This window comes from Dicentrarchus labrax, unplaced genomic scaffold (assembly GCF_905237075.1).
Source record: "Dicentrarchus labrax unplaced genomic scaffold, dlabrax2021, whole genome shotgun sequence".
Taxonomy (NCBI): Eukaryota; Metazoa; Chordata; class Actinopteri; family Moronidae; genus Dicentrarchus; species Dicentrarchus labrax.
The window spans coordinates 31,906,368-31,920,645 of record NW_026136720.1 but is presented as its reverse complement, the minus strand read 5'-3'; the positions used below and the strand labels follow the sequence as shown (position 1 = coordinate 31,920,645).

The window sequence follows — 14,278 nt, the reverse complement described above, 5'->3', positions numbered from 1 at the left end:
TCTACTACTTTAATGGAGACTGGTCCAGTAAACAAATCATGGGCGTTCTTCAGTTCCATTTATTAATGGATTAGTAAGGCGCCTTACTTGGTTCTGGTGTTGTGACATGCCTTCACATCATAAATCATCCAAATGGGATTAAAATAACACAGAAAGCAAATTAAGATAAACAACTATTTTATTGTGGTATATTTCACATCATATTTTATGATTGGAAACAGCCCATCAGCCGGAGTGCTTTACTCAGCCACCTCTTTTCCCTGTAGAAAAATAGAACAATTAATACATACCTATTGTGTTTGTTAGTGTGTGTGTGTGTGTGTGTGTGTGTGTGTGTGTGTGTGTGTGTGTGTGTGTGTGTGTATGTGTATGTGTATGTGTATGTATATATGTATGCAAATATAAAAGTGGGATGTGTATTTACCTTGCCAGAGTCACGGCTCTTTGCTCTCAGTTTGTTGACCTGGGACTCTGCAATGTCAGCACGCTCCTCAGCCTCCTCCAGTTCATTCTGGACCTTTCTGCACTTGGACAGGTGAACGTTGGCTTGCTCCTCCTGAAAAAACATAGTTATAGACATTTTAATATACAATGAGAGTGGTTTTATTCACTATAAGGTGTACTACATAAATATGACCAAACTGTCAATCACAAACATTTAATGGCTTGCTTGCTTCATAATGATATAGTTATTGTAATTTATAGCTGATTATCATTTTTTCAAATTATATTTAAATATAAGTTTACCAGTGCAAAAACCAAACTACTAATATCATAAATGTGTGTTTTGTGAAGAACAAGATGATTCTGGCATATTATTACCTATCAGTATTTAAAATGAATGTGTTGTGCTTACCGCTTCCTCAGCCTGCCTCTTGTAGGTCTTCACTTTGAGCTGCAGTTTGTCAACCAGATCCTGCAGCCTGGCAACATTTTTCTTGTCCTCTTCAGTCTGGAAAATAAAGTAAATTGGAATTTTTAAATGTATTAAGCAATACATGTGTTAGATTAATTTGTAGGCTACATGTTAAATGTCAAAGTGACTGTACCTGATAGGTGAGCTCCTTCACTCTCCTCTCATATTTGCGGACACCCTTAACAGCATCTGCTCCACGTCTCTGCTCAGCCTCAACCTCTGCCTCCAGCTCACGCACCTTTAGAAAAACCAGAACATTTATATAATATTTATATATTTTTTGTTTTGTATGTTTTCTCACACTTGTTCACCTGCAAATTTTAACAGAATTGTCTTACCCTAGACTCAAGTTTCTGGAGCTGCTTCTTGCCACCCTTCATGGCCAGGTTCTCAGCCTCATCCAGGCGGTGCTGCAGGTCCTTAACTGTAACCTCCAGGTTCTTCTTCATCCTCTCCAGGTGAGAGCTAGTATCCTGCTCCTTCTTCAGCTCCTCAGCCATCATGGCAGCCTAGAAGAGACAACATATTAGAAATATAATATTACAAATATTTTGAGAAAAACACATTTTACTTGCAGTACAAATGTAAAAGTCAAACGTACATCAGTGATGGCCTTCTTGGCCTTCTCCTCTGCATTCCTTGCTTCCTGAACAGTGTCATCCACTTCACTCTGGACCTGGATCAGGTCAGCCTCAAGCTTCTTCTTGGTGTTCATAAGGCTTGTGTTCTAAAAGATAAAAAGATCACTTAAGTCATCACATGCTTCATTTTCACATTATTTGCAAAACTCATTAGACTTCTGAATGACTGAAGAAATGACAGTGCTTGCTTACCTGAGAGTGCAGCAGTCCAACACGCTCACTGGCGTCCACCAGCTCCTGCTCGGCGGTTTTGCGGCTTCTCTCTGTCTGTTCCAGAGCAGCTCTAAGTTCCTCAATTTCAGCCACCATGAGACCGTTCCTGCGCTCTACCATAGCAGCTTGTTCCTTGAAGTCATCCTGGGCTCTGAGAGCATCATCAAGGTGCAGTTGTGCATCCTGGTGAAAAAAATATCAGCAAAATAATCACATGACAGTCAAAATGTAGGTGCACTGACCAGTCTATGAAACAACTATACATCTTACAATACCTTCAGCTGTGCTTGCACATTCCTCAGCTGCTTCTGGGACTCAGAAGCCTGACGATTGGCATGGCTTAACTGAATCTCCATCTCATTTAGGTCTCCCTCCATCTTCTTCTTTATTCTCAGGGCATCGTTCCTGCTCCTGACCTCAGAATCCAGAGTGCTCTGCATGGAGTCAACCACCCTCTGGCTGTTCCTCTTGATCTGCTCCATCTCTTCATCCTTCTCTGCCAGCTTCCTGTCTACTTCACCCTTAATCTGGTTGAGCTCCAGCTGGACACGCAGAATCTTAGACTCTTCATGTTCCAAAGTTCCCTAATGATGTCAAAGAAAAGAGTATTCATCTCTGCCTTTTAACCATTTATAAAACATTTGTCCGTGTATTTTCAGAAGACCGCAGAATAAATGTACCTCAGCTTCTTCAAGAGCTGTCTGGATCTCAGACTTCTCTGTCTCCACCTGCTTCTTGGACTTCTCCAGCTCATGGATGCTCTTACCAGTCTCACCAATCTGTTCAGTCAGATCTGAGATCTCCTCTGCAGAGAGATGCATGTTTTATATCGTTATGCCTTGAAATGGAAATATAAATACTTTATTCTTACTTAATGTAGTAATAATAATGTGGTCAGAACTCACGTTGGAGGTTCTTGTTTTCACGCTTCATGGTCTCCAGGTGATCCAGAGCTTCCTCATAAGAGTTCTTCATCTTGAAGAGCTCAGTGCTGAGAGAACGAGCCTCCTTCTGAGCTCCCTCAAGCTCTGCCTGACCCTCCTCAAACTTCTGTTTCCACTCTGCCAAAACCTAAATTACACAATTAATACTGTTCACTAATACTATTATTATGCAGCAATATAAAGACAAATACATGTTTCATTGTTTGTAAGGCTTGGCCACATAAAGTAAAGGTTGCTACCTTGTCAAAGTTCCTCTGCTTTTTGTCCAAGTTGGCAGCCAGTCCATTGGCTCTCTCCACATCAACCATGAGGTCCTCCACCTCACTCTGGAGCCTCTGCTTGGTTTTCTCAAGAGAAGCACACTTGGAATTCACTGCCTCAATCTGTTCCTCAGCCTCCTGAAGGCGCTGGGCCAGCTTTTTCCTGTTTGAAAAAGTGTGATTTGTCCATGAAAACCCTAAGTTACAAATACTTACACAAACAATTTTGCATGTATGAAAAATAAATAATTCCATATGTTTAAGAAACTAGATGAACATATGGAAGCAGTTCTGCAATCTAAACTGTTTGGACCCAAATAATGTTAACATAATATAAGAAAATGTCAAACTGTCATGTTTGGATAAATTTGTTTGTATTGATACCAGAAATACCTTTGTCAGTTGAGCTACGCTGTAATGCTACACTTCTGGGGTTGTAAATGTTTAAAATGTACTCACTTGGATTCCTCAAGCTCCTCAGTGCGCTGGATAGCATCAGTTTCATACTTAGTTCTCCACTGAGCCACCTCACTGTTGGCCTTGGACATTCCACGCTGCAGCTCAACCTTTGCCTCCTGCTCCTCCTCAAACTGCTCCCTCAGCAGATCACAGTCGTGGCGGGCTGATTGCAGTCCATGGGCAAGAGCATTCTTGGCCTGGTGTAAGAATTAAATTGAATGTGCAAAATGTCTAACACAAAGTTTATCAGTACTCACTTCTTTTCCATTGTTTTCTTACCTTAACCTCCTCTTCAACCTGTCTCTTCAGCTCCTCAATCTGCTGTGTGAAGGCCTGTTTGCCTCTGGTCAGCTGGGAGACAAGAGCTTCTTTCTCTTCAATTTGACGGCTGAACTCACCTTGTGTGAAAGATGCCATAATACTTCAGTTTGTGTCATGGTTCTCAATAATAAACAACAGATTATTCAATGATAACTTGTAGATACCATTTTCTGTCAGGAGACGTGCTTTCTGTGCACCCGTGTCATTGATTTGACGGACATTTTCATCATTCTTGGTCTTCAGTTCACTCAGTTGGTCCTCAAGAGTACGGCACATCTTTTCAAGATTTCCCTAATGAGGAAAAAAACAAATCAGTGATCAGATTTTATTTATGATATGAATTCCCTTATTTACTATATTAATTTGGATGTTAAAATAGCATTTGATATTTTGTGTACCTTTGCTTTAGCAACAGCCTCCATGTTGCTGGAGAGGTCATCAATCTCCATCTTGTATTCACTCTTTTCCTTCTCAAGCTTCTGCTTGACACGCTGGAGGTTGTCGATCTGCTCTCCCAGCTCAGCAACGCTGTCAGCCTGCTTCTTGCGGAGAGCAGCAGCAGTGGCTTCATGCTGCAGAGTGGACTCCTCGAGGTCACGACGGAGCTTCTGGAGCTCAGCTTCACGCTTCTTGTTCATCTCAATCTGAGCGGCAGTGGCTCCACCAGCCTCTTCCAGCCTCTCACTGATCTCCTCAAGTTCCCTGGAGAGGTCAGCTCTCTGCTTCTCAACCTTGGCGCGAGCAGCACGCTCAGCTTCAATCTCCTCCTCCAGCTCCTCAATACGGGCCTGTTGAATGTAGGTGTGTTTTTTATAATATACAAAATACGAAATATGTGCAGTAATATTTTATATAATACAATATGTGACCTGAAGCTCCTTGATCTTCTTCTGAAGCTGAGCACCCAAGGACTGCTCATCCTCAATCTTGCTGAGCAGCTGACTGATTTCAAAGTCCTTCCTGTGAGAATAATAGATTGGGTAAATAGTAAGAGTTCATGCTGCTGACCACAATTTTAAAGAGAATGGTTGTTGTACGAATTCAAAGTCAATGTTACTTTTTTATTTTCTCATCAGACTGCTGCTTGTCATTCTCAAGATCCATTATGGATTCCTGGGCCAGTTTCAAATCACCCTCCAGCTTTCTCTTGGCTCTCTCCAGGTCCATACGCAGCTTTTTCTCTTGTTCCAAAGAGCCCTCAAGCTGAACATTAAAATTAGTATTTAATTATCATGTTCAAAAGGAAACATGCTTTGCCAATCCAAATGACTTTGCAAACTTACATCATCCACTTGCTGCTCAAGCTTGGTCTTGGCCTTGGTCAGAGTGTTGACTTTGTCTTCCTCAGCCTGCAGGTCATCAAGAGTCTGCTGATGAGCCTCCTGAAGGGCTTTCTTTTCCTTGGTCAGCTTAGCAATGCTCTCATCCTGAGAAGCCATCTCCTCAGTCAGGTTCTTCACCTACATTTGCAAGAAACATGTTGTTATTACATGCATATCGATGAATGTTACTTGATGTACTAAATATTAATTACAAACCTTGTTCTCTGTGGCATGTTTTTCTTTCTCCACTTTAGCCAAGGTAAGCTCCAGGTCATCAATATCCTTCTTGAGCTCAGAGCATTCATCCTCCAGCTTTCTCTTCTTGGCAGTGAGCTCAGCATTGATTTCCTCTTCATCCTCCAGTCTCTCAGTGGTCTCTTTGACTTTGGCTTCCAGCTGAATCTTACTCTTGATAAGTCCCTCACATCTTTCCTCAGCATCTGACAGATTCTCTGATTCCTAGTTGGTTTTATGAAAATAGAAATTAGCACATCAACACTGAAAAGCTTGAAAAAAGCAATTGTTGAGGTGTACTTACAGATGCTACTTGCAGCTGCAAATCATTCTTCTCCTGCTGAAGGGACACCATCTTCTCCTCCAGTTCCTTCTTCTTGGCCAGGGCACTAGCCAAGTCTGATTTCATCTTCTCGTAGTTGTCCTTCATCTCAGCCAGCTCCTTCTCAGTTTCAGCACTCTGCAGCAGAGGCTTGATCTTGTAGTACACCTTCATCCATGGCCAGTGTTTCACATTCATGAATGAGCGGATATTGTACTGGATGGTATAGATTGCTTCCCTGTGGACAAGAAGTTGCTGTTATGGAAAATGTTGTTCATAATTTTTCATACAATCTCTGAAAATGTTCTATTTTCAACATGCCTCCTCTCCATCATCTTCACAAACTCCTTTCTCATGACGTAACCACGGCAGAGAGCCTGAGTCATGGTAACCAGAGTTGCCAGCTTTTCATCTCTCATCTCCTCAAGGACACCCAGCAGACCGGCTTTGAAGAACACCTAAACAAAGGAAAAGTAAAAATGAATGTAGGCTAAACTCAGATCCTTTCCATCCTATAAAACCCACATGGTTTAAGGGTCCTAGGGCAACATTGTTTTGTTGATAATGACATACTGTCTGCTCGCCTTTTAGGTTCATGATAAATTACTTGTTTCTTGTTCCCATGGTCTGACTTGGCACCAATTTCATTCCAATCATATAAGTAGTTTTTCAGATATCCTGCTTTTGTTATTAATAGATATATACACACCAATCAGCCATAAGATTATGACCACCTGGGCACCCTGGTGGTGATAACTCTTTCAGCAGTTTTAGCTACAGTAGCTCGTCTGTTGAATCGAGCCAGCCTTTGCTCCCAACGTGCCTCAGTGAGAGTCTTGTCTGCCCATGACCAGTGGCGGAGTGGCCATCAGGAGCACTGGGACATTTCCTGGGGGCCTGGCCGCCGAACTGGCCCGCTTGGTGATTGCCGATGGACAAGACCAAAGGCTCGGTTCGGGTTGCGCTTTATTTTAAAATAATTAATCTGTCGTGCGGCTCATTAGGGTATTGAAGCTCACACAGACTGAGCAGCAACGTTGGGCACAAACACACCCCTTCCTCTCTTTTTCTGAGGCGCTGTCACAGCACTGCAGGCAGACACACACACCAAGTTGTGCCCCCGTCCCCCTCCTCCCTGCCTCCTCCCGCACCTGTAGTTCTACATGCTTGAAAAATGGAGCGAGATCAACAGCCCAAGAGGAAAGGTGGAGCAGAGAGGGAGAGGCTTAAAAAGCTAAAAGCACTGGCCACAAATGCAGCGAAGTGCTGTGAAATAACTGACATGTTTGTCAGTAAGGGAGCAGGTAAGACATTAAACACTAGTGGTGACAACAGATGCACAACCATAGCCTATCCAGCATAACTAGCTTAATGAGGAGGTTAGTTCCACTTTGTGGAAGCTGATGGGTTAGGTTTTTTTTACATGAGTGATTGAATGTTGTAACCTTTTCCCTTTTTTTTACTCACTGACTATTGTATCATATTTTAACTCTTCCATTTTGTCTGACTATCTTTAGGTTTAGGTATAGAACATTAGACACAATTCACAATAAATAACTTAATTCATAATACAGTTTTATTATCCATTTTTGACAGCCGTTATCTTTTTGGGTGCACACAATTAGTTAACCTTCTTTGTCAATTTTGGGTAGTATTATTAGGTTAATTCATTTAGGTTCATTTAGGAAATTTGCTCTTGACTCCTCATGCCTGCCAGCTCGGTCCCTGACTGTGTGTTTGAAGTTTCCTTGTTTAATGTTACAGAGCATAAACCTACACATCTGCAGTGCGCCATCTGTGTACCTCTCACTTGGTATGATACTATGGTTGACACAGTGGTCAAATTTATAACTAGTCTGGTACCTGTTACATTAAAAATAGGATTGGTCTCAAGTTTAGGTGGATGATTGGGTAACCTATTTTATTTAATCTACTACTTCACTGTGAAAATTTGCAGCATGCACATTAAAAGTGTAGTAGTAAATTAAAAATACTTATGCATAATGCAGGTGAACATAATTTCAGTTTATGTTATTTGAGTACAGGTTATTGCAGCACAACAGAAACATTTATTTTGTAGGGGAAAGAAACAGAAAAAGCTGTGTGTGGGCGCATGTGGAGCCTTTGCTTTATTATTTTACACTCTTACATCAGTAGGCGCCCAACCTAACTCACTCTTGGTGTTTTGCGTTAATCGGGTAGTAGTGGCCTGGGATGGTATCAAATTCCTGGCCTGAATTATTGTCCCAGTCCGCCTCTGCCCATGACCCTTCACTGCTTTTTCTTTCTTGGACCACTTTTGATAGGTACTGACCACCACAGGAGGTAACAAGGTAACAATAATATAATAATAAGATAACCTTGTTTGACTTTGGTGACTTAAAGAAAATTTTGGTTTTGTCTGTACTATACTAGGTACTTGTACTATATTAACTGGGTTAAATAGAATTGCATTATTAAAAAGAGACTTAAATACAATTTTCATTGACTAAAACTAGACTAAAAATGTCATCGGTTTTCGTCGACTAAAACTAGACGAAAATAAAAATGGATAATTCTGACTAAAATAAGACTAACATGCTCAGACTTTTAGTCGACTGAAACTTGACTAGACTAAAAAGAGTATAAACATGACTAAAACTAAAATGACAGTTTGACACAAAAACTAGACTAAAACTCAAATTAAAACAGGCCGCCAAAAACAACACTAGTCATCTAGCCATCATAGTTTGGCCCCTATCAAAGTCGCTCAAATCCTCATGCTGCCCATTTTCCTGCTTCTAGCACATCAACCTTGAGGACAAAATGTTCACTTGCTGCCTAATATATCCCACCCATTGACAGGTGCCATGATAACCAGGTTATCAGTGTTAATCAGTGCTCATTATGTTATGGCTGATGTGTGTATATTTGAAATACATCTAATTAACAGGAAAACACCATCCTTGGTAAATACACCAATGTATATGAATGTGATCTAGGTGCTTACCTTGGTGTGTCCAAATTTGTACTCGTCATGATTAACATCAATTGATCCAAGCAACTTCTCCGAAGCCTTCTTGTTATCAATGAACTGTCCCTCAGGGATGACACTGGCATTCAGTACCTTGTACCTTTTATAAGAAAGTTAATGGTCAGTGTGAGCAATTTCTTTTAAAAGTCTGCATCAAAGTTCTATTAGAATATCCACTGATACCTCTGCTTGAAGTCAGCATAGGGGATTCTGCTGGGGAAACCTTTTCTGCAGATTCTGATACCCTCCAGCACACCGTTACACCTGAGCTGGTGGATGACCAGGAAGTTCTCCATCAGACCTATAAAAAAGATATTTGTTAATGACGTCCTTTAATAGAATATTAAACTTAATGAAACCATACAATCAAAACAGAACCACCCCTCAAACACTTGAGATTATGGTCTCTATATACCTGGAGTCTTTGACTCGTTGGGAATCAGGCAGCGCACAAAGTGAGGATGGGTGCTCCTCAAGTTAGTCATCAGCTTTCCCAAGTTCTCCTGTTGATCCAGAAATGGCAAAAAATGTACAAACTGAAATATGTTTATATACCCATGTTTGCAATGTTAAATTTTACACCTTAAACCCACCCTAAACTGTGAAGACACAGTCTGCATAGAACCACCCTTCTTCTTGCCTCCCTTCTTGCCAGCCTCTGTGGATGGTTTAGAGCAGACATGTTTTGTCAGACTCAATATTTACATGAACACATTCTCGCGTTAGGTAGGACTATACATTATCTACAATCTTAAAAATATGTTTGATTTTACTGTAGTTACTGTCATACCCTCAACAACAGGAGGATAGAGAGCACCCAGCAGTTTCACTGAGGACTTCTGGTACAGCTGAACAACAGAGTCATTCAGTGGATCCTTGTTCTTGTCCAGCCAGCCGCCGATATTGTAGTCCACGGTACCAGCATAGTGCACCAGGGAGAAGTGGGCCTCAGCCTTGCCTTTGGCGGGCTTTGGCTTCTCAAATGCTTTGTTTTTGCCAAGATGCTGGTCATACAGCTTGTTCTTGAAGGATGTGTCTGTGGCCTTGGGGAACATGCACTCCTCTTCAAGGATGGAGAAGATACCCATGGGCTTGAAAAAAGTAGAATGATGTATGTAATTATGTCATACATTAAGTGAAAATAAGAACCACCAAACAGAAGGACAAAATTAAATGATTACCTTTTCAATCAGCTCAATGCAGGCAGCCAAGTCCATGCCAAAGTCAATGAACTCCCAGATAATACCCTCCTTCTTGTACTCCTCTTGCTCCAGGACAAACATGGTGTGGTTGAAGAACTGTTGCAGTTTCTCATTGGTAAAGTTGATGCACAGCTGCTCCAAGGTGTTGAACTGTGAGGGGACAAATATTCAGTGTAATATCTTGCAGACAATAAGAATGATTCAGTCATGAAAAGTATCAGCTGATGAATCGTTTGAAATTAAGCTTACATCAAAGATTTCAAATCCAGCAATATCCAGGACACCAATGTAGTGCTGCCTTGACTGTTTAGTGTCCAACATCTGGTTGATACGAATGACCATCCACAAGAACATCCTCTCATAGATGGACTTGGCCAGAGCAGTCACTGAGTTCTTCACCTAAATAAATGTGTGTGATTTCATTAAAGTCAGTCAAGCATTTTGTAAAATGCTGGAATTTCTTCTAATCAGGTAAAAAACAAGAGTAAAAAATTTGATATATATGTTTTATGTAATTTGTTAACATACAAGGAATGTATCAAAAGTCAAGCAAACTTGCAGACTTTGTCAGATATAACAAATCGAAGAGGGACTAATTTCCTCTGTATTCATTTTCCTACTGTAAATATACATGTACTTCATGTAGATTGAAATTGATACCAGTATATCTCAATTACCTGCTGTACAGTCTGTCCCTTGGTGACATACTCATTTCCGACCTTCACTCTGGGATAGCACATAGCCTTTAGCATCTCAGCAGAGTTCAGACCCAGCAAGTAAGCAACCTTGTCAGCCTCTGAAAACAGTTCAGTGATTCATTCATACAGTATATGACCCTGATATGTCATCATGATAGATGATAGAGACCAGACGCTGCTGTTCAAAAGCTATTCACTTTGAGCTGATATTAAGTACTCACCCTCTGTGCCATCTGGCTCAGCCTGCTCCTCACGCTGCTTCTGCTTGAACTTCATGTTACCATGGTGGAGCACAGCACCAGTATTCTTGTAGATGCTAATCTTCTCTTCATTAGTGAAGCCAAGGATATCAATGGCATTCTGTTTTTAAAAAAGTGACCACACAAAACATAATCACTTTGGAAAATGCATTTAAACAGTAGTTTTAATATTGCACTTAATGAACAAAATACATTAAAATATTATAAGTGAAAATGACTCACATCAGTGGCTTCCAGCTCAACTTTGTCATCAATGCTGGCTACAGTGATCTGTCCCATGCTACACATTGGGAAGTCATAGGGGTTGGATGTGATGAGAGACATTTCTGTAGATCAAAAAAGGAGTGTCAAATTCAAAAAATGGTTGAAAAATGTAAGTAAGTTTATTGTTATGGGAAAGATACATCTTTTTACCAATTATCTCAGGTTTGTGGTTTGTCATCATCTGGAAGAATATGTGGTAGCCTCTTTCATCAGGAAGCTGGAATGTTACTCTAGACTTCTCCAGCAGATCTACAGAAGTTGTTAAAGAGTCAGAGACTGTCTAATTCTCAATTCCAATTATTTGTATGTACTATGAGACCTGTTACTTACATGTCTCAATATCAGCACTAGCCAGTTTGCCAGTTGTGCCGAAATGGATTCTGATGAATTTACCCTGTTTGGCACAATGGAATTTTGAATATCCCTCATAATCGGCAATGTGTAACAACACCTCTCATGTGTAGAAATCCTTCCATACTTACAAAACGAGAAGAGTTGTCATTCCTCACAGTTTTGGCGTTACCATAGGCCTCCAACAGAGGATTGGCTGCAATAATCTGATCCTCCAGTGACCCCTATAATCCAGGTTTAAAATTGATGTCAGAAAATGGATGTATGTATTCCATACTTAAAGAACACTGAATTGTAATCATCATACAGTAACAAACCTTTGATGTGTCCCTCTTCTTGTCTCCACCAACTGAGATTGTTGCAAAATACTGGATGACACGCTTGGTGTTCACAGTCTTTCCAGCACCAGATTCTCCACTAGGTAGAGACACAGACTTGTAAGAATTTTATCATATTAGATTATGTTCAGCAAAGTCAACAAATGTGAAACTTACGTGATCAAGACAGACTGGTTCTCCCTATCTGTTCAATTGGGGAAAAAAAAGTAACAATATTTTTACTCAGCAGAAACCTCATATACTGATTAATTGAACATTGTTATGGTAACAACTTACCAGTAAGCATGAACTGAAAAGCGTTGTCAGAGACAGAGAAGATGTGGGGTGGAGCCTCCATACGCTTCTTGCCTCTATAGGCATTTACAACTTCCTGATCGTACACTGGGAGCCACTTATAGGGGTTCACCGTGGCACAGAACAGCCCAGAGTAGGTCTGAAAGTGATCATAGAAACCCAGCAGTTAACTCTAAGTATATCTAGTTTCGCTGTATATAGGTATATTTCTCTTTTCGTATTAGGCAGCTTTTCTTACGTAGATCATCCATGCTGCATAACGCTCTTTGAGGTTATACAACACAGAGGCTTCATTGAGATGGGTCATCATGGCCATGTCCTCAATCTTGTCATACTTCGGAGGGTTCATTGGACTGACGTCATCTTCTTTAACTGTCCTCTCCTGGAACAATACATTTGTTACATTGGGGGCTGATCATATTGAATCCGTTTACTTTGATTTAGTGATACTAACCTCCTCCGTGTCCAGGACTTTGACAGTGACTTTGCCACCATCTTTCTTGACGATCAGTCCCTTCAAGTACAGCTCCTTGGTATCGGCCACGTAGCAGGCAGCCTTGGCATCAAAGGGTTTGCTTTGAGCCTCAATTCTCTCCCTCTCTGGCTTACGGAGGTAAATGGCAGCTTTGCCATAAGCGGCCATCTCTGCGTCTGTACTCATTGCTGCAATTTATTTCTATGAGGTAATTACAAATAAGAGCAATCTTATTCGTCTTTTTAAAAACTGTCTTAAAGCCCTGTGACTTAAAAACCCAGAATAGCAGAAAAGCAGAACTAAATCATGAACATATCTTTATTAAATATCTGTCTATGCTCTGTTGTGCCTTCACTTTAGCTCAATCAAAATATAATTCTGTGTATATTGATAACATTAACAGAGTCATGACAAAACTGAATGAACAGCATATGCAGGTGAATATAACAATTTTCACATGATACCCAAAGATAGTTGAAAGATGTTCATACCTGACCCTTTCTCTGTCAAAAGTGTGTTATATTCTGCAATCCTGTTGAATACATGACACATATTTTCACTTACTGGTGAAGGTTTGCAATCAAAGACTTCTTCCAAAAATACAATACAATACAATACAAACTAATTTCTCAAATAATTAATTCATTTAAATTCTCCAAAACAGATAGAATTGAAACTTACCACAAGCTGGGGTCTTCTAGGGTCTCCTACCACACACTGCTCTGTCCTCTTGGACTCCTTATATTGAATCTGGCTTGCTTACGTAGTAAAAGTTAAATGTGGGACACATTCACATATGGTGTGAATAACAGCCAAAGCAGACTTCCATTGAAACAGGTGTTGCTAGTACATGAAAGTACTATAAATATACCACTTGTGTTTTGGATTTCAGTCTGTAAGGCCAGTTTCCAATTTTTGAGGAAAGATTTTTACTTTCTTAAAACTAATTTGTCTTTTATGACATGACAATGCAAGGCATTGTATCAACATAATAGAAACGAGAGGGGTGTGTAGAATAGAGTTCTGTTTTTTTTTTTACATGTCTGTAGAACAAATTTAATTTATATAAAGCAAGAGGCTTCCTTGGGTATGATTCACATTGTGTCAACACATGCTTTCCAGCTGCATTTTTCAGTTGTCTGTCTAATGCATCGTCGAAGGACGATAAAACAAATATTTCATTCAATACAGATATCTACCCATGCTGTGTAGTGGCTCACATTTCACTCATCACACGCTTAATGAGTGTGAACATAACTCTAAGAATCTTTATAGGCTTCAAGTCTATTTCCTGCCTCTCTATGATTGTAACTGCTGCAATGCAGCCTAAGTAAAAGTTTCTCATCATTAATCATCACTATTGTCAGTTGTGCACGGTAAATCATTTCGACCAAAGTTTCACTTGACTTGTCTTATATAATATTTTCTTTGACAATTTGCAATGATTCCATTCCACCGAGTCCAAAACATGTTCTTTTGAGCAGATCATTTGGCAACATTGTTTTCCGGAGCAGTTTAGTAGCTCTAGGGTAATGCCACTGCTGTCCCATCTGCCAAAATTAACAGTTGGGTTGATTTGCTCACAAAAGAGAATAGCCTGAATTGTATTGAATCTAGGATATCAAACCTACTTCATTATAAGGATGTAGACCGTGTGTCACTCTTCAACCAGAATGAAGGAAACCTAAAGTGGATTGCAACTATTATAGTATGTACAAACTTGGGCAAAACATTCATTTTTTAAATTTAAA

The 14,278-nt window shown here is 40.3% G+C and overlaps 3 protein-coding genes across 8 annotated transcripts in view; 2 read left to right on the top strand and 1 right to left on the bottom strand.

Annotated features, from left to right (window-relative positions):
- cpne2 (copine II) overlaps window positions 1–14,278 on the top strand; it is a 247,181-nt gene that overhangs the window by 12,972 nt on the left and 219,931 nt on the right. The window lies entirely within an intron of this gene.
- Window positions 1–14,278, top strand: part of LOC127353460 (protein NLRC5-like) — a 180,870-nt gene that overhangs the window by 106,342 nt on the left and 60,250 nt on the right. The gene's annotated exons all lie outside the window — the stretch shown is intronic.
- Window positions 161–13,038, bottom strand: LOC127353422 (myosin heavy chain, fast skeletal muscle-like). The gene is made up of 40 exons (XM_051382634.1): window positions 13,019–13,038; window positions 12,507–12,728; window positions 12,291–12,434; window positions 12,035–12,191; window positions 11,915–11,942; window positions 11,738–11,837; window positions 11,552–11,644; window positions 11,400–11,463; window positions 11,220–11,318; window positions 11,028–11,131; window positions 10,767–10,905; window positions 10,525–10,643; window positions 10,097–10,246; window positions 9,827–9,997; window positions 9,436–9,736; window positions 9,239–9,303; window positions 9,061–9,148; window positions 8,829–8,946; window positions 8,622–8,745; window positions 5,954–6,090; window positions 5,615–5,870; window positions 5,293–5,535; window positions 5,038–5,214; window positions 4,812–4,957; window positions 4,624–4,714; window positions 4,153–4,542; window positions 3,919–4,045; window positions 3,713–3,831; window positions 3,434–3,630; window positions 2,954–3,137; window positions 2,676–2,841; window positions 2,451–2,575; window positions 2,046–2,354; window positions 1,750–1,953; window positions 1,518–1,643; window positions 1,255–1,425; window positions 1,050–1,154; window positions 857–952; window positions 425–556; window positions 161–260 (listed from the first exon to the last, which is right to left on the bottom strand). Exons 2-40 carry the CDS (start codon window positions 12,711–12,713, stop codon window positions 240–242), a joined length of 5,793 nt encoding a protein of 1,930 aa, XP_051238594.1. The 5' UTR covers window positions 12,714–12,728; window positions 13,019–13,038; the 3' UTR covers window positions 161–239.

Coding starts and splice junctions, on each gene's coding strand:
- LOC127353422 (XM_051382634.1), bottom strand. CDS start 12,713: ATGAGTACAGACGCAGAGATGGCCGCTTATGGCAAAGCTGCCATTTAC. Junction 5,536..5,614: donor TGCAGCTGCAAGTAGCATCT/GTAAGTACACCT, acceptor AAAACCAACTAG/GAATCAGAGAATCTGTCAGA. Junction 4,046..4,152: donor AGGCTGTTGCTAAAGCAAAG/GTACACAAAATA, acceptor TTTCCTCATTAG/GGAAATCTTGAAAAGATGTG.